Source organism: Electrophorus electricus, chromosome 19, assembly GCF_041902795.1.
Source record: "Electrophorus electricus isolate QZ-2024a chromosome 19, ASM4190279v1, whole genome shotgun sequence".
Lineage (NCBI taxonomy): Eukaryota > Metazoa > Chordata > Actinopteri > Gymnotiformes > Gymnotidae > Electrophorus > Electrophorus electricus.
In genome coordinates this window covers 15,055,001-15,076,196 of record NC_137515.1, presented here as the reverse complement: position 1 = coordinate 15,076,196, position 21,196 = coordinate 15,055,001, and the positions used below count along the sequence as shown (strand labels likewise).

Sequence of the window (21,196 nt, the reverse complement as noted above, 5' to 3'; positions counted from 1 at the left end):
GATTCAGTAAAAAGCAAACATTTTTTTTTACATTGTTCTGAGAGAAAGTGCTTTTTTTACAACTTGAAAAGTTCTTATCTACCGTTCATGAATGTTTAGTGCTTAGTACAGATACTAATCACTTCACATACAGAATAACTAAACAAATAAATAAAACCTTTATGTTAAGAAATTAGATACACCTAATATTAATCGATGCTCGAGATTCTTATAAACAAGGTATATTTCTCAAAAATAATTTAACTTCCTTTGTCGTCTTATTCCTTTTATAGTATTAAATTATATCAATCATAAAAGAGATTATTTCTCAATAGGCTCATTACAATATTTGTTGGCACTGATTTATTAAATATTAGCAAGCAAAACAATAGATTAAAAAGTAAGATAGCATGTGATTAGAGCATTTCAGATGCTCCAGTCAGTAGCACTGTTGGAGAAATTGTGATTTCTCACACACCACAAACAAGAGAGTGTACAGAAGTGGAAAAAGCACAGAGGTCTTTGGGAAATGGTATAGCAAATATCAGTTTAAAATCTGCTTCTTGCAGTTTAATGCATCCTGTGGGAAATAATGCTTGTGGCAAACTAGAGTATGGACACACACACACACTCACACACACACACACACTCACACACACACACACACACACTCACACACGCACACACACTCACACACGCACACACACACACACACACACACACACACTCACACACACACACACACACACACGCACACACACACTCACACACACACACGCACACACACACACACACACACACACACACACACTCACACACACACACACACACACTCACACACACACATATATGACAAATACTGCTGGGTGTGTAAGAGCATGATCCAAATAACACATGAAATAGAGAAGAAGGTCAGATAAAGTAATAAGCAGGGGAGACAAAAATCACATTAGCTCGGAAAAAATTATAAGCTGAGAAAACAGGATCTATTGGGGAGATGTGTGAGGAGAGGTAATCCCACCCACATAGAGATGCATGATTAATGCCAAATATGCAGGAAGATTTCTCATTTCATTGAAGCATATACTATTCTAGTTGAATTATTTGAAGCCCTACAGAAATCGGTCAGAAAGGCTCCCATTTTCCGAGTATTATAATAAGATACGAGTCAGAATGGTGAAGTGTAGATATAGTTTTTTACGCTTGCTGAGGTCTCGTTGACAGATATAAATAAATAAATAAATAAATAGATAGATAAATAAATAAATAAATAAAAGGTTTCAGCGGAACACTCTGGCCAAGGTTCCCACACAGAGCCAAAGCCATTTGAATGCAGAATGTGCAGTTGGGGTGCAGATCACGAAGTGTGTAGGTTAAGGGTCACATTCTTGTTTGACGAAAAGGTGGATTTCAGTATTCGAAAGAGAGTTTGCTCTAATTCTTTGTGCTTCTATAAATTTGTCTGGAATAGTCTTACAGCCTGGATTCTGGAAATTTTGAGCTGATGCGTGTCGCAGGACTGAGTACAATGGGCTATATCAGAACTCTTCTTTGTTTGAATACCTTTTTAACTTCCACCTGTATGAAGAGTGTCCAACACTAAGGAAGATATCGAGGAATTGCAAGTGACATACTCCTTCACCTTCTCAGCCAGTCGCTGTGTGATGAGAGGTATACTATTACTGTGCATCGTGCCATTGGCAGTGTATTGAACAGCTCTGCTCATGTAGTTGTTGTTATCCAATTATGTTATTAACCTGATCACATTACATATTGCTTTTCTCATTATCTTAGAGAAAACTTTGTGTGGTTCCATAGCTTATGCCTACTTTTAACTTAAAGAATTATATGGAGTTCTCGATACCCTTGTGGAAAAAGGAAACCAGCATCACTTGATGACTGGAGAATACAAATCCACACTTTTTTAACCAACGCTTTTCAGCACATGGGCCTTCATCAAGGTGCTCAGTGCAACTGAATTCTGAATAGACTGAATGAAAAGAAAGTCAAGTCACAAAACTAACAGAATGTTTTTATATATCAGTATTTTAAATAGCTTTCATATTTTTGCTTTACCATGTAATTATGGTCTTCTGATCTCACTTTGTGGGACCACATACATATGGAGCAATGCCACTACATATTTTGAGCCAATAGCAATGCAGCATTAGCAAGCAACATGATGCATTTGGACAAGAACACTAATCCCACCCCTGGCAATGAGGCTGTGTGGCTTATAATGTCACTCCACCAAGAACAGAGCTGCTACCATCCAATTCCTTCTTCTGGGAAAGGGGCCATTCCTTCTGGCTAGGCAGCAAAGGACAGTACAACTCAGAGTTTAGTTGAACCGCTGGGCACAGTCCTTCTTTTCAGGGCCTTGAGCTTGCTGTTGAAATGCTTGGAAGCCAGCACCCGCTCTGGTAGTATCTGTGTCTGCATTTTTATCAATAAGGACCTGTATTTTATCTGCCAAAGGCTAAAGCCAAGGCACTAGCAGCTGAATACTGTGCATGTTAGCTTGGGTCTGTAGAATCAAGAAGGCTGTGATGCTTGTAATGGAGGCTCTGTGCTGGGCTGAGTCTCTGGAGAGAGCGTGGTCTTACGCAGCTGCCTGCACCAGAGCCAGCATTGTTCAGGTGGTGAGGCGTATGGCTGGTAGGGTGAGATTCTCAAACCTAGGTGTGCAGGGCAGGATTAAAGATAAGGAGACATTGCCCTGCTCACAGCAGCTCAATAGGCTAAAATGTGAACCGCTCTTGCAACAACCAAGTGTGGAAAAGCGACTCTAAAGAGAATGCATGCATACTGTATTTCTCTCTGAAGACACCTCCCCTGAGTGAGGCATCCCTTCCCATAGCTGGCATGTTGGAGCAGTTGGTGTCTGTTTTGTGAATTTCTCAGCAAGAAATGTTTGCTTTTTTGGACCACTCACCAGCATGTCCTGTGGGTAGGATCCTGTCTCCTCATCCTACTTCCCCACCACCCATCCTGAACACTTCTCATTCGTGTCTTGGATTAGTGCTACATCTATTTCTGTGTGGATAACAGCAGCTGGAGGGGCTTGTCTTCGTAAAAAGGCCTCATCATCTTCCACAGCATCGATCCAATGCATTGATCAGTAGTAATACGAGGAGAGATGCAATGTGTTAGAGTCCAGGGCAATATGAGACCTGTCATTTTCCCCCAAGCTACCTCCAAAGTACACAAAGCATCATTCTAATGAAACCACAATGTATAGGAGACAAATGAAGGTTACTGTAATCTGATGATTTCAGAATAAAAGTCTTTTAGGCCACAGGAACCTGGAACGTAAGGCATGTCTAGAGCAGACCCTATGGCAGGTGGCCTATAAATCCCCTTCAGAATAAAAAGTACTTGGTTATAAGTGAGTAATATTAAAATATGTACACAGTCATAGCCTTCAAATATGTGTCATTTGTCCTTGTCCATTTCGATGCAAGAAAAATGCATTAACTGCACCTTTCTTTACGGTAACATATTTACCTTTGCCATGATCATAAACATTTCTTACAGTCCCTGGTGGATGTGTCAGGTACCGATGCCAGCATGACAGGGTGGTTCTGTTGGGACTGGCAGAGGGCATGCTGGGCTGAAGTTGGCTTCACCAGTGGCAGGCCAGCCAGGTGACGCCTGGGGTGTTGCTGGCCGGGATGCCCCCGCTGAAAGGCATGCCCTCTCAGCAGGCCTTACTCAGTTGTGCCGTTCAGCGTTCCGGTTCGGGGCTTCAGTCTAACGAGCTTTCAACAATGACTGTGCTGCTGTGACAATACCCTGTCAAAAACAAACTGGCTCTCAAAGCTCCCTGTGATGGATTGCTTGTGATTTAGCGGCAAGCAAAACAAACAAACAGCAGTTGTCAGATGCCAGAAGCCGCCATTGCAACAAAGACCACTTTGTTGTGGGTACTGTAAGAACATGAATATTGTCCAGTGGAATCAACAGCCAGTCACATTCAGCATGGGCAATGAAACCATCGTAATAGCTGTAGATGAAACTTACTGGAACTTACTAGGACAACTTACATGGTTTCTGTGTGCTTGTTAAGTGTCTTGGATGGCTCATGCAGAAGACAAAGAGACCTCACACGGATTCTTGGGAGAACAGAACCTGGCAGAAGGAGAAGTGAGGGTCACAGCAACTTGAAGTGACGTAGTGTGGAGCAACAGTGCAGTTATTATTCAGCCCAGAGGTGTTGTTTGTTGTCTAGATGATAAACACAGCTTGGAAGACAAAAACAAAAGCAAAATATGATAGACTCTCACAGTGGCCTTGTCAAAGGAAGTACGCTAAAACAGAAATATGTTCTGCCTTAAGTAGTTTTGCCTTACCATATCTTTTCTGTTTTCAAGAGGTTGGCCTTGCTAAATCCTCTCCATGACCAAGGCTCGCTCCAGCACATTATTATTACAATATGGTTGCAGGCTTGTTTTTGGTGAGGAAGAACTACAAAAGTGAAATGATAGAACCTAGATAAAATATCTCAAACCAGTCTAAGATGCTGTTTATTTATTTTTTATTTTGATCATAGAAGTACTGAATACTGAGTACTTGAATGCAGTCATAAATGGAATACCTCTTACCTCACTGGCATGCAAAACCAATGTGGAAATGCTACTTTGAACACATGTCACAGACAAGGAACAGGGTGACGAGTGGGGTTTTGAAGAGTTCTTCGTCTGGTGGTGAACAGTGCACCATGCATATGGAGTGGCCACGTTTGAACCGAACCGGGTGAGAACAGAGTGGAGCGGGCGTGGGAGATGGTGTGCGGGGTGGAGACGTTTTGATCAGAAGCGGGTGAGGAGAGAGTGTTGTGCAGGTGTCGGGCCCCGTGCAGGTAGGGTGTTCGAGGTGATGATAACACACCATATGGTCCCTGGATCTAGCTCTCAGTGCAGCAAGTCAGGGAGCAGGCGATTCTGGCGGGTTTGTCTCAGTTACAGCAAAACAAAAAGCACATATGGAACTATACATATTTTTTGTTAGTGTGCATATTTTTACATACATTTCTTATGTAAGTTTTGGTTCTGTGGTGAAACCCTGAGGTGATGACGCATCTACTGTTTGTACCTGCTAACGCCTAGTATACATCAGAAGCCAAGCAGCATGGCTTAACCTGTTTTGTGCATAATTGAAAACAGAACCAACACTAAACGTGGCTGATCAAAAGTGGATAACAGAATACGTCGTGTCATGCAGAAATATACAGCTAAGAACACAGAAATATCATCTTCCTTCTGTATGTGTAATGGTAGACTCAGAATTAGTTGTTGTTCTAAGTGCTTCCTTCTGCAGTATTCCAACTTGTGAACAATATGTCCTTTGCGCTTATTATGTGTCAAAGGGCAAGGGCCATTCAATTCAATTAGTCATCAGCGAAAACATGGGTAGGATTATTCTCTGTCCTCTGCTCAAGTGTAATGATTTGTCTTTGTTTTAGATTAGTCCTGAAACCCTCTCCTCCTTAGGGGAAGAGATCTGACGGCCTCTCAACTCGCTGAACATTTGTGTAATAAGCCTCAATTCTCGTTTATTGGATTGAGAAGCAGCCCTTTCCCTCATTTTAAACAGCAGTAATGAGCCATTGGAAGGACTTTGGCAGTGTTATGAGGATATAAATGGAAAAAGAGTCCTCAGCAATTTGCCCAAGTAATACATTAGTAGCAGCTAGTTCAACAGAGGCATTGTAGGGTCTATTTTTCACTGACAGAGTTCTTCAGGTGGCCTGCCTGCTTTTCCCACCATCCCTCTGTCCCTAGGTGTATCAGCATAATGGATCTTAGATTGAAGGCCATTCCTGGGAATGCGGAATGTGAGGATGGAAATATGTCAAGCATTTCATGAACGAAGGGCTGATCATGTTGATCTCAGACAGGGGTGACTCAAGCACAACTAAGGGATTAAGGCTCTTCAGACACCAGCAACACTATTTTTTGTTCAAGCCAAAGTTTGTTAAGCTTTTTTGTTGATTTTATGACTATATGTCTCATTATAATAGCCCTGTTAAATCACCAACAGACTGAGGACTGTGATCTGGGCATTGTGAACTCCGAAGCCAGTGAAGTGAGGCCATGTATCATTACCAATGATATTTGTGTCATTTTTATCATGGGAGTGTGTGGGCACAGTTCCAAATTAGTAAGTCAGACTGTAAAAGAGAGGAAATGACTCCTACTTCCCCTGGGGTGGTAGTGTGAAAGTCATGCCATGAACAGAAAATGACTAATATGAGGTCAGACAGTCTTTTTCATGATTTGAAATTTCTCACCTTGTCCTAGACCACAGATCCATGGCTAATGTAGTAAGCGGCAGTGTTCTTTAGTACCAACACAGTCCCAGTCTATGGGATGCTACACTCATCAGCAATGCAGTAGTGACACTTGTCACAAACCTGCAGTGAGGTTCAGGCTGGCCATCGACCCACACATCGTTCTACTGGTGCAAACACTGGTCATTAGTATTATTAAAGGAAAAAAAAAGAATAGGCAATCACTACTGCAAAATGTAACATTCACTGAGTGTGTTTCACATAAGAACACACTAGCTGTTTGATTTCCCCCTTGGGCTAATAGCAAAGCAATTATATTAAAAGCAACAAGCAAAGCCATTTTGCCACATAGGATATTAATATTGTATGGACCTAACTGCTGATGTCATTTTCCCAAAGGGCATTTTAGCAGATTGTTTATAAGACATTATGATGATTCAGAGAATCACAGGATTCCTTTATGACTGACACATTTAGTGATTACTTTTATATACAAGGTAGAAAGGTAAAAACAATTAAATGGAATATCGAGTTAAGAATTTTGTTCTGAACCACCTACAGTGCATATACCAATCTAAAATCACTGCAGCGTTTCAGGCACTGTGGCTATTGTATTGAGATCATTTATACACAATTTCCGGACATAGAAAACTTTCAGTATGTCCAATATGAAGTTCATGTTTTCATCACAGTGCAATAAAAAATTTATAGAAATGCCTGAAATGAATGACACTGTGTCATTCTGTGCTGACAGGTTCAAGAATTGCCCTGTTGTGTGTTGTAATTCAGTGATTGGCACTTTTTTTGAGTAGTGGTTTCTCCAGAGAGACGGGAAATGATATGATTCTGCAATGAGATACATAAAGAAATTGATTACTGTCACTCAATATGTTTGAGACCTCAGAATAGAAACATCATCTTAGTAAAACTTGTCTTTTCATTAGCTGTTAAAAGTTTTGTGTTATATTGACAGTTTGTCATATTTTTTATCTATGTTGACATTCATTTAAATACTTTATAAATATATATATATATATATATATATATATATATATATATATATATATATATATGACACACACACACACACACACACACACACACTGAGCAGCTGTATGTAGTATATAGTATATTGCACTTCGTTTGGTCTTCAGAAGAGCATGGATATGCATGGGCATGGATTCTGCAACATTCTGAATGTATTGTGCTGGAACACTGTATCATGCAGAAGGGATCTGTTTGCATTGAGCGGTTTCTGCAAATTGTACAGCTGCACAGACTTACTATTAAAATCCTGGAAGTGTTTATCCAAGTATAGATAATCTGAAGACTGGAAGAAATTAACTTGGTCAGCAATTATCTTCAGACACACTGTACTGTTCAGATATTCTTCAGTGGCTATCAAGGGCTCCAGTGTGTGCCAGGAAAACATTCTACGCACTGTCACACTGCCACCAGTAGCCTGTGTTGTTAATGCCAGCCTGGATGACTCCAAGGACTCTGATCTGATGCTGATGGAAGGATCAAATTCTGAGCCTCCCATCAGCATGATACAAAAGGAGCTTGGATTTCTCTGACCAGGCAACTTTTTTCCACTCCTCAATGGTTCACTTGAAATTCTCCTGTTCCCCACTACACATTCGTTTTCTTATTCTTTGCTGACATCATTAGCACCCAACATTTAGCCCATTCAAAAACAAAGCTGCATTACAATTGGTGCATCCTGAGAACATTCTGCTCACTAGTGTTGAATTCTGATACGATTTGTCTGTTTGTGGCCCAATTGTTTACCCACAGCTTATCATTTTACCTCTCTGAACCACAAGTGGTTTTCATCCACATGATTTCATATTATTGCTAGTTTTGTGATTTTCATACCATTCCTGATACTTCCTTGAAACAGTCACACATGAAAAGCCCACAAGGACACTTGTTATGGTGATTGTAGAACTGGCACGCCTAGTGGCAACTTTCATGTTACAATCAATGTCACTAAGGTCACGAGTGTTGCCTATTCCAGTGCTCACTTGAGCTCTAAGTAATGCTAGAAATGCTGCCTGATTACACCTCACACTGCAGTTATGTGATGCATGAAATGTAGAGTTTGTGTGGGGGGATATCTAATAATCCATCATTTCAGTGCATGCACACAATGTAAACCCCTATGATGCACCTACACTCAATAGCAACTTTTTAGATTTTATAGAGGTATGATTGCATACATTTTCAGCCACCCTGCCCTCAGCCTCATTAATCACTGGTTGGTTTCTTACCACAGGGTGACTGCTGACTAGATATTATGTGGGTGGCTGTGTAGGAGATTTTTGGTAGGTCTGTTTCCGAACTACACTATTCTGCTTGCTTGTACCAATGACGGAAACCAAGACACCAAAATATATTAAACAGATATTGGCTGTGTTCTTATAATTTTTATAATACACAGCAGACACCTACCCTGATGGAAACTAGGATGGTGAATGTTTATCGCATGCAGACAACAAAATATATTAAATAGATATTGGCCATGTTCTAATATTCTTTATAATACACAATAGACACCTATCCTGAACCATTATGGAAAGTCCCGCTTGCCAATAAGCCACTGAAGTCAGAGAACTGCTCAGCTATAGATAACCTAGTAAACTAATATTTAATTAAGAAAATGAGTTAGTTATTTAACCCAGTAAATAATATTTAGTTAACAGAAGAGGTTAGATATTTAACCTAAACATGCACAGTGGAGATGAGAGACTTCACATTAAAAATCATACTATATTTATAACTATAACCAGTGCACTAACAACTTTTGCTCAAAGTGACATTTAAGTATAACTATTTGGCACACAGGCAAAGTTAAAGGAAAACAGTGTCAGTAAATGACTAGAGATATCTTCTATCACGTAGGCATATCACATCACTGCAGGGCAATATCCATATTTCTCACGACATTGCTCATTATAAAAAAATTATTCTAAACAAGACCCAACATGACAGGAATGCATGTCTGCATAACTGAATGATAAAATATTATTTTATTTCTCTGTAATGGAAATGAAACCTAGGACCTCGCTGTCAGAACTCTTCACATTGTCCTTTTCTGTTTGTTCCTGGAGAGATAAGTAGCAATCATTTCGTCTTAGTTTGAAGAACAGTTCCCGGGACTTCACCTCACACCAACTGTATTTCCTTCTGCCTGCTAAGAGCAGACCACTGTCTATGCTGCAGTGACAGTCACATAGCAGTGGCATGGTAGTGGGTGTTATAGTGGGATGACTATCAGACACAGCGGTGTTGCTGGAGTTTTTTACACATGTCAGTGTCACTGCTGGGTTGAGACTGGTTAGCTATCCAAAAATATTAAATGCGAACTTTCAAACATGGCTAACACAACATGTGAGCAACAGATTGGCTATACAAACACACACTGTTTCATCTGTAAAATGCAAGTCTTACTTTTAAATGGTTGAAACACATATATGAAATTGATGGTGGTTTCATCACAGGGCTGAATTCAGTTTTTCTATGTATCTACTCCATCAGAGAAAACTGATGACATAGTGTACAGAAAGTGATATATGTCCCCTAATGACATGCTCCACTGTCCAAGATTTGAGGTCCAAAAAGTAGTTTAACATTTCTGGCATGCCATGTTCAGCATAAGGTGGGTTTTTTTGGGTTGTTTTGTTTTGGGGTGTGTGTGGGGGGGGGGGGGGGGGATTTGAATGTTTTTTTGTTTGCGTTTGGCATTTCTAGGTTCATGTTTCATATGAGATTCTTGTTTCTTGCATGCAGGTGTGCCACACATAATTGTGACAGTGCGGTTTGTTTTCCAGCTCCTTGATGCGTGTATTTTAAGAAGCTGGTGCTACAGACTGAGACAGTGCTACTGATGTGGAGGAACACTGAGGATGGCAAATGATGAAAACTAAAGAGGGCATTGAACGTGGTGTCTATGTGCATTGCTTAGGATTTTTTTCACCACTTTGAGAGTCTCCTATATGCTATAGCAGAGGCAGATGCTGTTTCATCCAAGACCTGCACTGACATACAAGTGAAACATTTTGTAGCTGTTTCATTGCTATTTTAGAATGAGCAGGACAGTTTGAAAAATGAGGGTCTAATTGGTCCCATCAGACGTTTCCCCTACCATTTAGATTTGATTGATAGTGCAGTACTGTCCCGTAATGGTGCATGATTTGTCTGGGATGAGAAAGCTGAGGAACATTTATTGCTGAAACAGTAATTTTGCAGAACAATGTACTAATTGTTAGCTATACTACTGTCAGGACAGTTTTTTAATCCTTACAGTATTTTCGTGTTTAAATCAGAATGTTTACCATAATGTTAAAGTATACACACCTCCTCTGTACCTGTTACCAGGGGGTGGGTGTGTGCGTGTGCGCGCACACTTAAACATGCACCTGCATTAGTACCTTTACATTAGCCTTAGTTGAAATTCAGTAAACAGAATTTACCATAAGATATTTAGCTTCCCAGCATGCATTCCAGCTTTGTCATTTCAGGACAGCTTGATGGCAAGCCAGCTATATGATATCCCTCCAGATTTCTAGCTGCCTGGTCGGCTCAGACAGAAAAGGAGGAGATGGAAGACAAGCAAGCTGTCATCATTCCAGTCGCAGTCAAAGTTATGTAAACAAAATAGGAAAGGGATTGGAGAGATGCCCCACACAGCTATCAAATCATGTCAGTCAAGCAGCAAAATATAGGGTTGACTCATTGAGGCAGTTCTCTTGTGGACTCAGGAGCCTGCTAAGCTATGTTTAGTCTAGCCTCACAGTATTAGGCTTTTAACAATGGTGGAGTGTGCTTTTTTGGTGCAGATTCCCTTCACAATTTGTTGAATATTTGTTGAATATTATTATACTGAATATTAAAAAACTCGAGGCACGCTAAAGAACTGAGTTGATTCTGACAATAACGTCAGCTATCCATGTCAGGTATCCATGTTCAAAATGTCGGCATATGTTGCTTTCAAAAAATAGACATATCAACAGTCAACGCAGCTACCATTGTATCCAGTTAATTGTGGGAAGTCTAGGTATTGGGCTGTTGCTAAAACCCTCCAGAATGGCTGCTGATTACAGTAACTGGTGGACTGCTGGTCCTGTGTTTCATCACTCTGGCACATGTTGATTATGCACATGCTCTCATCCCCGTGGATGGCACTTTTAAGCAAGCATCCCACAGGACTTTCTCACTGCACATATAGTACACATGGACTCAAACTGTCTTCTTTTCTGCCCCCATGGCTCCCAGTAGGCCATTACCAAGTGGCACTCCGTGAGATCCTGCACACTGAAATGGGAAATTCAAATGGGAAATCGGGAATTTATGACTGATTAAAGTGGGATTCCACTAACAGAATAACATCTGTTTGAAGTGTTATGTACAGCAGTGAGAATGCACCCTTGGAGTTCAGATATGTGAAACAGATATAATCATTATTAGGTACTATATCATTTGTTCTAATAAAGTGTCAAATTCATATGTCTATGTGATATGTCTACAGTTTCTGAATATTTCTTGCTTCCTGTTGTGTGTTTCAGTTCCTGCCCGGATTGTGAACATATCCAGAGACATTACAGTGAATGAAGGAAGCAACATCAGTCTCATGTGTCTGGCCATTGGACGACCTGAGCCCAGCATTATTTGGAAATATCACTCTGCCAGGGGTGAGCCTCTCTTCCCATTTTCACTGGCTGGGACACCTTGTGTGTTTGATCGAATTGTTTTAAATGTCGACAATCACAGCAAACCTGGTGAGCTGACATTGCTAATGACTGATGGTGAACATAGGCTTCTTGATGAATTATTGATGCTGAGGCCTTGTCTGTTTCCCATGGTTACTAAAGTCTGACCCAGTTGTGCTGGAAAAATGAAGAGAATGTCTTCATAGAAGTCTGGTATATGGTGGTTTAATACAGTGTGTTGCAAAGGCTTTTCCCATTTTCCTCATTTGCAAGCTGTAGTTTGTTATATTCATAATTTATTTGGCAATTAATTGAATAACAATGAAAAATAGGAACTTGCATTAAAACATTGCCTGATGGCATTGCTGCTCTGATGCTTCTTGCAGTTTCGTGGGTTTCGTTAGGCAACATTAAGAAAATGTCAAATTCTTGGAAGAATTTACGCAAGAGAATGCTGAGTAAAAGATAGGTTGTAATAGAGAAGCCTTCTACCTCTGCTTTTTAGTAAACCTACCATCATCGTCGCATATCAAATTCATATACATCTACTTTATTAAACTCCCCAGCAACATGCATCACTTTTAATTTACTTGTTATTGCTAAAACCATTGCCAGTCATGCAATGGCAACTCGGAGCATTCAGTACAGAGCTTTCTAAACCAATATACTTGTGTGCAGGCAGGTCGTCTTTAATGCCAGCGGCTGTGTGGAGATGGGCTGTTATCTGGGCTGACATTTCTCCTTGAATCCTAATGAAAGAAATGAGATGTGAGGGATGTTTTTGTGTCTTTGTGAGGACTTTCTCAGTTGGTGTAAGAATGTGATTTTTTTTCAGGAGTGACATATTTCAGGAGCTTTTTCCTCCAGCCCAACCTCCCATTTTAATATTTTTCTTAATATTTTTCACTTCGAATCAAGAAAATCTTGAAGATATATTGAGGTGGTTTTGTACTGTGGATATCTGAAGTAAGAGGGAGTTGTTGGTCTCTCACAGTGGAAGGCATTTCATATAGGCAGTGGCGAAAAATGGTGCTGGTTGGTCTATCAGAACCAAACCAAGACCAGCTCGTAATCACGGGTCAGCGCCAGACACAATGGCAAAGATTTCCTACATTTGATAGGTCTAGATTGCCAGCTTCAAAAATGGGATATATTAAACTGGAGGGGAAAATAAAACAAGCCTGCACTGTTTTGATTAAATATTTACACGGATATTTGTCTAACCCTGGAATCATCTGATGCATGGAGAATTACTCTGCAGTGTTTTAAATGGGTCAGTATTCACTGCTGGGTTGAGCACCACAGTCAATTTCAGTTTACTTCCAAATACAATATATCACACAATATAATCTGAAAGCAAAAAATCATCTCCAGAGACCAGGCAGGGTCTGTGGGTTCTGCTCAGACAGAAAAAAGTTTTTTGAAAGCTGTTTTCAACTTTCTGATGAGTGTATTTATATGCTTTGTGTGCATCATTCTAGCAGCTATGGTTTGAAGGTTGCTGTTATAAGGGGTTCAAGCCCACTAATTTTGTTTTGAAGGCTTTGACTGACAGCTGAATGGTAGTTTGGTCTGACATGGCAGGCTTGTAGCAGCTTTCTTGTTTGGTTGAACTCAGACTGTTATTCTCTCAGAAAGCATTGCATGCCATTTGCTCAGGTGGAGCTGTCAGTGAGAACAATGGTACCTGCTACCACTTTCTGGAAGATGATGAACTCTCTCTGTGTGTGTGTGTGTGTGTGTGTGTGTGTGTGTGTGTGTGTGTGTGTGTGTGTGTGTGTGTGTGTTTGTGTGTGTGTGTGTGTGTGTGTGTGTTTGTGAGTGTGTTTGTGAGTGTGTGTGTGTGTGTGTGTGTGTGTGTTTGTGTGTGTGTGTGTGTTTGTGTGTGTTTGTGTGTGTGTGTGTGTGTGTGTGTGTGAACATATGTGTCTGTGTCCTTGTCTATTCACTCACACATACTGACATGATATATTTTATACCCATACTGATAATTGAATTAGACAGATCCATGGTCGTTGAAATCTGCCTCGAAAAAGTGTTTTCAAGTGCCCAGCTGTCACCGTTAGCCTGCCGCTTCTTCTTCCGGAGCATATGGTGTAGGGCTGGATCCGTCCCCTGTAGTTGACATTGTACCATTTGGCACTGTAGAAAAACTGGGGTGGGTTTCCTCATGCTCTGCTTCCACACGGCCACTGGCTGCTTCCAACTGCGGGAGTACTCCGCTCAGATGGCTTTAGAAGTGTAGGCTTCCATAAACCCACACACAATCTCCCACCCAGAATGCTTCGTGCTCTAGGAGAACTCTTAATACCGTAATGCTGAATGTACACCCATGCTGGAAATCATCAGCCTTGCCCCAGTTTTCCAACCAGCTACCCCAGAATGCGCCTCCTCAGCTCCTGTTGGCGGAAGCAGTGATGGCTCTGTAAGACTCGAAACGCAACCTTAAAAGCCCTGCTGTAACACCATATTTTTTATTCACTTCATTCAGTTCTCTGTGCACAAGTGAAATAAAACCTTCCACTGAATTGCGTTACCTTTGATGCTCACTAAAGGTCTCGAGTATGCATGTTTCATTCAATAGAGATGCATTCAGTGTCTTTGGCAAGAGGACCAATGAATACCATTCATGGAAATTCATTGGTGAGGGGTGGGGGTGTGAATGGAGGTGGACTGGAAGTGCTTAGCTTCCTATAGGCACTCACGGTAATTTGAGTTTTCGACTTTAAACTTTTAACTTGGGCAGCGAACTCCTGAAAATGCTGAATAGAATTTTACTGGTGGAATAAGCATTAATGCTTCTTTAAAGCTATGTTTAAGAAATACATGAGAGAGTCTCGATTTAGTGCACTGTACCTTAACAGCCTGGGAGACTACAAAAGTTTTAATAGGATTAAGATATATCAGTTTCAAAGCGCAGTGAATTAAGCCCTCTTTGAAAGTAGCTTTTATGATATTGCTCACTGCTGGAAGCGTACGATACTTGTGTTTGTTTTCATGATGAGATCTATGGTTTTATTGCTTCAGGTTCTCACATAAAACCACATCAGTGCTCATTAAGGGATCTAATATTCCTAAATGCTTCCTTTCACAGGGGTTTGACTAATGCCATCTATCCCTCTTTTTTGTACATCTCCTTCTAAGTTCTTGTACATCTCAATTTTAATATCTCATTGTTCCATGGGCGGAACAGCGGGTGTTTCCATTTTTTTTTAAATCCCAAAGATTTCCGGTGTGGAGTATATAAACGATCCATAGGGGGTCCAGACACACACACACACACACACACACACACACACACACACACACACACACACACAAATCTGAAGACGATTCCAGGTGAGTAACTGCAGTGTAATGTAGTAAGAGATGTAAAGATAATCAAAATTGTAGTGCAGTAAACAGAGCATCTAAACAGGATGTTTTGGACAGAGGTCCTTCATCAGCTGTGCCAGCAAAGTGCTTCTGAATTTGTAGGAGGCACCAGTTTATATTAGAAAAAGTAGCTGTGTAAATAATTCCCTTTCCAAGGCCTGCAAAAACTCCGTCCCTTACTCACAGCTACTTAGACTTAAGCCCATTTGCAGTAAGAATGAAGACGTCCTCCAGAAAAGTATGGAAATGTGTGAATACTTTCAGAACTGCCCTTGCTCATATTTTACCTATTCAGAGAGTGGACTCACTGACCTATAAGCAATCTTCTGCTTCTGACTTATCATCCTACAAATAAAACAGTGACTAATATTATATTTAAACACGTCAGAATCTTCCAGGATGGTGCAGAGACTGCATTCCTTTTTAAGGATCCTCCACTGATCCTACAGACAAGACAAAAACATCAAAGACACACTCAAGAGTGAGATAAAATACATATGTATGTATAAGACTAGGTAACTATGTCAATTGCTAAGCCCAGTCGACGGCACACAGGGTTACGCAGGGTTATATTGTGGTTTCTGCATTTCTTCCTGATAGCTGCACAATGGCAGCGAGAAAAATGAGAGAGCGATGGTGAGAGAGGATGGGGGTCAGGAGGAGAGATTAGCTTACATGGCGCTCCAATGTTCCCCTCCGCAGTGTCAGGGCCTTGATCCTTCTCCGCCGAGAGGCCGACAGGTGTGCGCGCACAGCCGCGCGACGCGCCTTTTGTACTCAGCCATCGTAAATCACCGCACAGAAGCTGCTAATTCTGCCAAAAGTTGGGCGTCGTTAATGATGGGTTGGCAGTGGCGTGTTTGCAGTGGAGCCTTTCTGGCGGGGAAGACGAGCTGGGTGTTGTGGCAGTGTGGCGGAAGTCTCATTTGGCCTAATGTGATTAGCTCTCTGCAGGCTTCTCTCTGTGGTAGCCCCCTGTGACGCGGCAGGAGGGGTCTCAGCCCAGAGCCTCGTGACACTGCGATTCAAGAGACTCTTCATTACAACTTAATAATGTGTCATCGAGAGCTATTCCTCCGAGTCCAGCTCTGACTAATCTTTAAACGTGGCTACTTCATCTCGGCTCAGCTTTGTAAAACGGATTTAAATCTTCTCAGCAGTCCTTTTTTTCTGTATCTATACTACATCTATATGCTACATCTACTACGTCTATACTGCTAATTGTATACTGCTAATTGTATACTGCTAATTGTATACTGCTAATTGTAATTGTATAATTCTATTTATAATACATAAACAGGAGTGTACTTTCACATGCAGTATTTATGCCATTTGTGTCCAAATGTTGTATGGCAGTAGTATAAGAAAGCAGATAGAAGAGAAAGGTGCAGTGTGCTTTATCAAAGCACTTTTGCATCAAATACACAGTGGATATGACCATGTTTATGATTCATCCATTGCCTCCTCTAAGGACTGTGTACCCTGTATTTACATGAAAATGAAATACATTTAGAATTCTTCAAAATGGGAAATGTGATATTATATTTTTTCATTTGTCTGACTTCACTTCTCTTACTGCTTCTTACAGTAATTGCACTTTGCTGTAAGCAATCCTCAACCCTGAATTACATACAGTTTTGTTGATTACCAGTATAGTCCATTTCCTCCACTTTTGCCATTCTTTAAAGAATAATAAAAATAAATAAACATTCAGAGAGAGAGGGAGAATTTTTAAATCACTGACAATGAATAATTGATCAGGGTTTTGAGGAGGGGCATAGCCAAAGCCATGACAGAGGCTCATTTTCCTTCTCTAGCAGGGAAAAGGTGATTGGAGAGAGCAGCGCAAAGGCACATGGCGTCGCGCCGGTCTGAGGCACAGACGCGGAAACATCTGTGTTTACCGCCGGCCTCGTTAATAATGCAGATACTTTCGGAGGAGGCCGAGAGCCAGGGCTTGCAGCAGAACTTCACTCTGCTGATCCTCCTCTTTTCAAGTTCGCGCCCATGCCCACAACGTGCCTCGAGTCTCACTCGTTCCCCCAGCTCTCTCTCTTCCTCTCTCTCCCCAGCTCGCTCGTTCTCTCTCTCTCTCTCTCTCTCTCTCTCTCTCTCTCTCTCTCTCTCTCTATCCCTCTCTCTCCCCAGCTCGCTCGCTCGCTCTCTCTCTCTCTCCCCAGCTCGATCTCTCTCTCTCTCTCTCTCCCCAGCTCGATCTCTCTCTCTCTCTCTCTCTCTCTCTCTCTCTCTCTCTCTCTCTCTCCCCAGCTCGCTCGTTCTCTCTCTCTCTCTCTATCCCTCTCTCTCCCCAGCTCGCTCGCTCACTCTCACTCTCTCTCTCTCTCTCTCTCTCTTCCTCTCTCTCCCCAGCTCGCTCGTTCTCTCTCTCTCTCTCTCTCTCTCTCTCTCTCTCTCTCTCTCTCTCTCTCTCTCTCTCTCTCTCTCTCTCTAGCAGGTGGACAGATTCGGAGAACCTATGCTGCTTTTTTTGCTGGTGCTTTTGTTGGGAAGTTTGCTCTGTGTGCTTTCAGAGGAGGGCAGCCAAAGCAAGGTTCAAACCTGTTACTTCCCCCAGTCACAACAGAAGCATCCTCCCTTCTACCGTAAAAGGCCTTGCCGAGCTATCACCTTAGGGATCTGTTCAAGGACTTTCTCCTCCACTACTCTGTTAAGCTTTCTACATTTCAGAAAACACTGAAAAATGTATACACTGTCTGTTGGTTCATGGGCTTGTGAGTGTGGACCATTATTAGTTCCAATATTCACTCGGTGGCATGCACAGGCCTCACGGTGTCACGGAACACTTCCCCCCCCACGAGTCACGTGGTACGGCCTGCCACGTGCAGGGAGGTTCACCATAGTTTGTAGCCACACCCTCCGTGATGGCACACACCTGTGCAGGGGTTGATGTTAAGTGCTTGTCGACCAAATTGAGGGAGTCTGTAACGTTGGCCGGAGTGCCGCAGGGCGCGGAGCAGGACACACAGACTCCCTTAATTTGGTGAAACATTTAATAACTTAAAACATATATGACACTCAAGGCACTCACACATAACAACAGACAGTGTAGACAATAACAATGGCACTTAAACGCTGGAGCATGCTAACAGTGGATATATAAACAATAATACCAACACTACTGATGACACTAATGCTAACAATGACAGTAACAGTAACAATGACCAACCACGAGGCACACACAGGCGGGGGTTTAAATAGACAGACACTTAACATCAACCCCTGCACAGGTGTGTGCCATCACAGAGGGTGTGGCTACAAACTATGGTGAACCTCCCTGCACGCGGCAGGCCGTACCACTTGACTCGTCGGGGGGGAGTGTTTTGTGACACACAGTCTGAAACACTCAAAAATGTTTGGGTACAGCACCACAGAAAAGGTTGAGCTGCATTCTGTTGGTGTAACTAAAGCTCTCAAATGTCCTGTTAATAACACAGGCAAATAACTGCCACCTCTAGCCTACTGAATGGAGGGCTGGGAGGAATGAAACGATTGCATGGTCGTTTGGGTTATGCGTACGACCAGGAGAAAAGAATGGGCTTGTACTCTTAGCATAAGTCACTGCTGTCTTGCAGGGTCTGTCTGACAGCAATGCAATGCATGACTCACAATAGCATCACCTGCAAACAGCAGCTTCTCTCACCGTGACGGTGTCAAGGTCCCGGCTGCGGTTCAGAGGCAGCCGGGTCGGGCGGCGCGCAACCTAGCTCCTGCTCATGGCCGGGAAGGGAGCCCTGCTCACTGCAGTCGCACTCTGCTTTAATTAGACATCGAGGCAGCAATGCTGATTATTGATTGGTCAAGTTTTTTTCTCTTTCCCTCCAAAAGGTCATAGATCTAAGCAAGTGCATGTGAGGAGAAGGTTGGTGGATCTCAAATTAAATGATGTTTAAGTGTGTGTGTGTGTGGGGGGGGGGCATTGGGGTACTAGGGTGGTTGGAGTGAGTAGGCTGATCAATGTGATCAATGAACCCCATCATTAAAGGGTCAAGGAGCTGGGAATAAATTACCAGGCAGCGTGAATCAGCGGCAACTACTCAGGGTGAGACCAGACGCTGAGAGGCTACAGTCATTCTGGCCTCAGACACCATTTATCACCTTTGGACTCCCCAGAACACAAGCACACGCACACGTGCACGCACACGCACATGCACCCCACTCATTTTTGGTGTCTCTTGCTGTCGCTCTCCCTTCCTCTCTCTCTCTCTCTCTCTCTCTCTCTCTCCCACTCTCTCTCCCTCTCTTCCTCTCCCTGTTCTCCCTCTCTCCCGCCCTCATTTGTTTGGGTGTCTGCTAAAGAGTCCACTGGCTGGTGCTGCCTGGTGGACTTGGGGTAGGAGCTTAGCATGCTTTAAGATGAAAATGCTGGCCCCAAGCTTGAGGGAAGCAGATCGGTCTCACCGGAGCATCCGCTTGGCCACGCTTTGTGACCTGGGCAGAATGGCTCCAGGATAATTTTGTAGTTACATTTTAGTAATTAGGGCATCATAAAAAATCATTTCCAGTGTTTTCTATCCTGTAACCCTTTTTTCTGCTGTGCTGAGGATGCAAGATTTTATCACCATACATCAAATTAAAGTGCCCTCATTCTGTCAGAAACTCAGCCAGAAGAGGAAGGATTTTCTTTGCTCTTGGCTCTGAAAGGTTATTATTATTCTTATTATTATTATTATGGTATGTATCTTATGTATCCTTATATCACAAAACAAATACAATCCAAAAGCAAATGTAAAACCAGCAAAACTGAGGAGATGTACTCTTTAAGTAAAGTAACTTGAAGAAACATTGATTTTGCTCCCTTTCTTCTTGTAAGGTGTGTGTAGCTCTTGCTCAGGCTATCCTCCTCTCTCATATAGTCTCCTCTTTAAGGCTAATTAGCAGATCTACACCCGAAGGCTTTGAATGTGCAGAGATTTTCCCTTAAGCACTTTAGCCACACATTTCTGCCCACCAGGTAAAACTAGAATGGTAAATTGGTTTAAAGAGAAATCATTTGTATTTCTCTCTCTCTCTTTCTTCAAAATTCACTGCTTGTTTTCAGGATTTTAGTTCTTGGTGAGGAGATAATGTACTCTTGTTATTTACGCCACAGTGTCCCATTGAGCAGCATCTGCAGAAGAAAAGGATGCTAAGCGTTTTTCTAACAGAACTAGATTTAGGAATTAGCCACCACTTAGTGTTTCAGTAACTCAAAAGCTTGCTTTCCTGTATTACCAGTGACATCCATGCTAATGTGACACAGGCTTTTCAGTTTCAGAGCAAAATGACGGCTTTCATTCAGTCACGCGCCATTTGTCATGAGCCGTATTTGGGTGTTTTGGCGTGGTTCAGAGAGAGACTAATGGTTCAGAGTTGTCAGGTTCTAATCTCTCATGAGGGGCCCTGGTGACCCTATCAGTGTAGCGCAGTGACCTGTGTCTGGCTGGAGTAGGCTGCTTCTCAGCGATCTGTCACACTAACTGGGGGGATCAATGGTGCAGTGTCAGGACAGGCTAACTAATCCTTGACAGTCTTACTCAGACTAGACCAAGACTGGGTCACTGCTGCACCACTGGAAATGGGCCACTGTCATATAGATGTTTGATTTTTTTTCCATCTTGAAGAACCACTTACCATGTGGGTATCATAGGTCAATCTGCAATATGAGGAATATTGATATTCATAATGATCTCAAAACATGCTGGCAGAGGTGTACATGTGACAGAAGAATCTTCCCAAAAACTCCTGAAACAGCATGACACATACATTACCCCCATCCCTGGAGTAACCCTGCACTGCACATGTCGGTGTTTTCTCTATTCCCAACACACCTGGCTCAACT

The 21,196-nt window shown here is 42.1% G+C and overlaps 1 protein-coding gene across 3 annotated transcripts in view; it reads left to right on the top strand.

The window, feature by feature from the left end:
* opcml (opioid binding protein/cell adhesion molecule-like) overlaps positions 1-21,196 on the top strand; it is a 103,789-nt gene that overhangs the window by 68,452 nt on the left and 14,141 nt on the right. For all 3 annotated transcript variants that reach the window (XM_081702593.1, XM_081702592.1, XM_027012706.3), the window contains one exon: positions 11,839-11,964. In XM_081702593.1, coding sequence (XP_081558719.1) covers positions 11,839-11,964 — 126 coding nt within the window. The remainder of the gene's footprint in view (positions 1-11,838; positions 11,965-21,196) is intronic.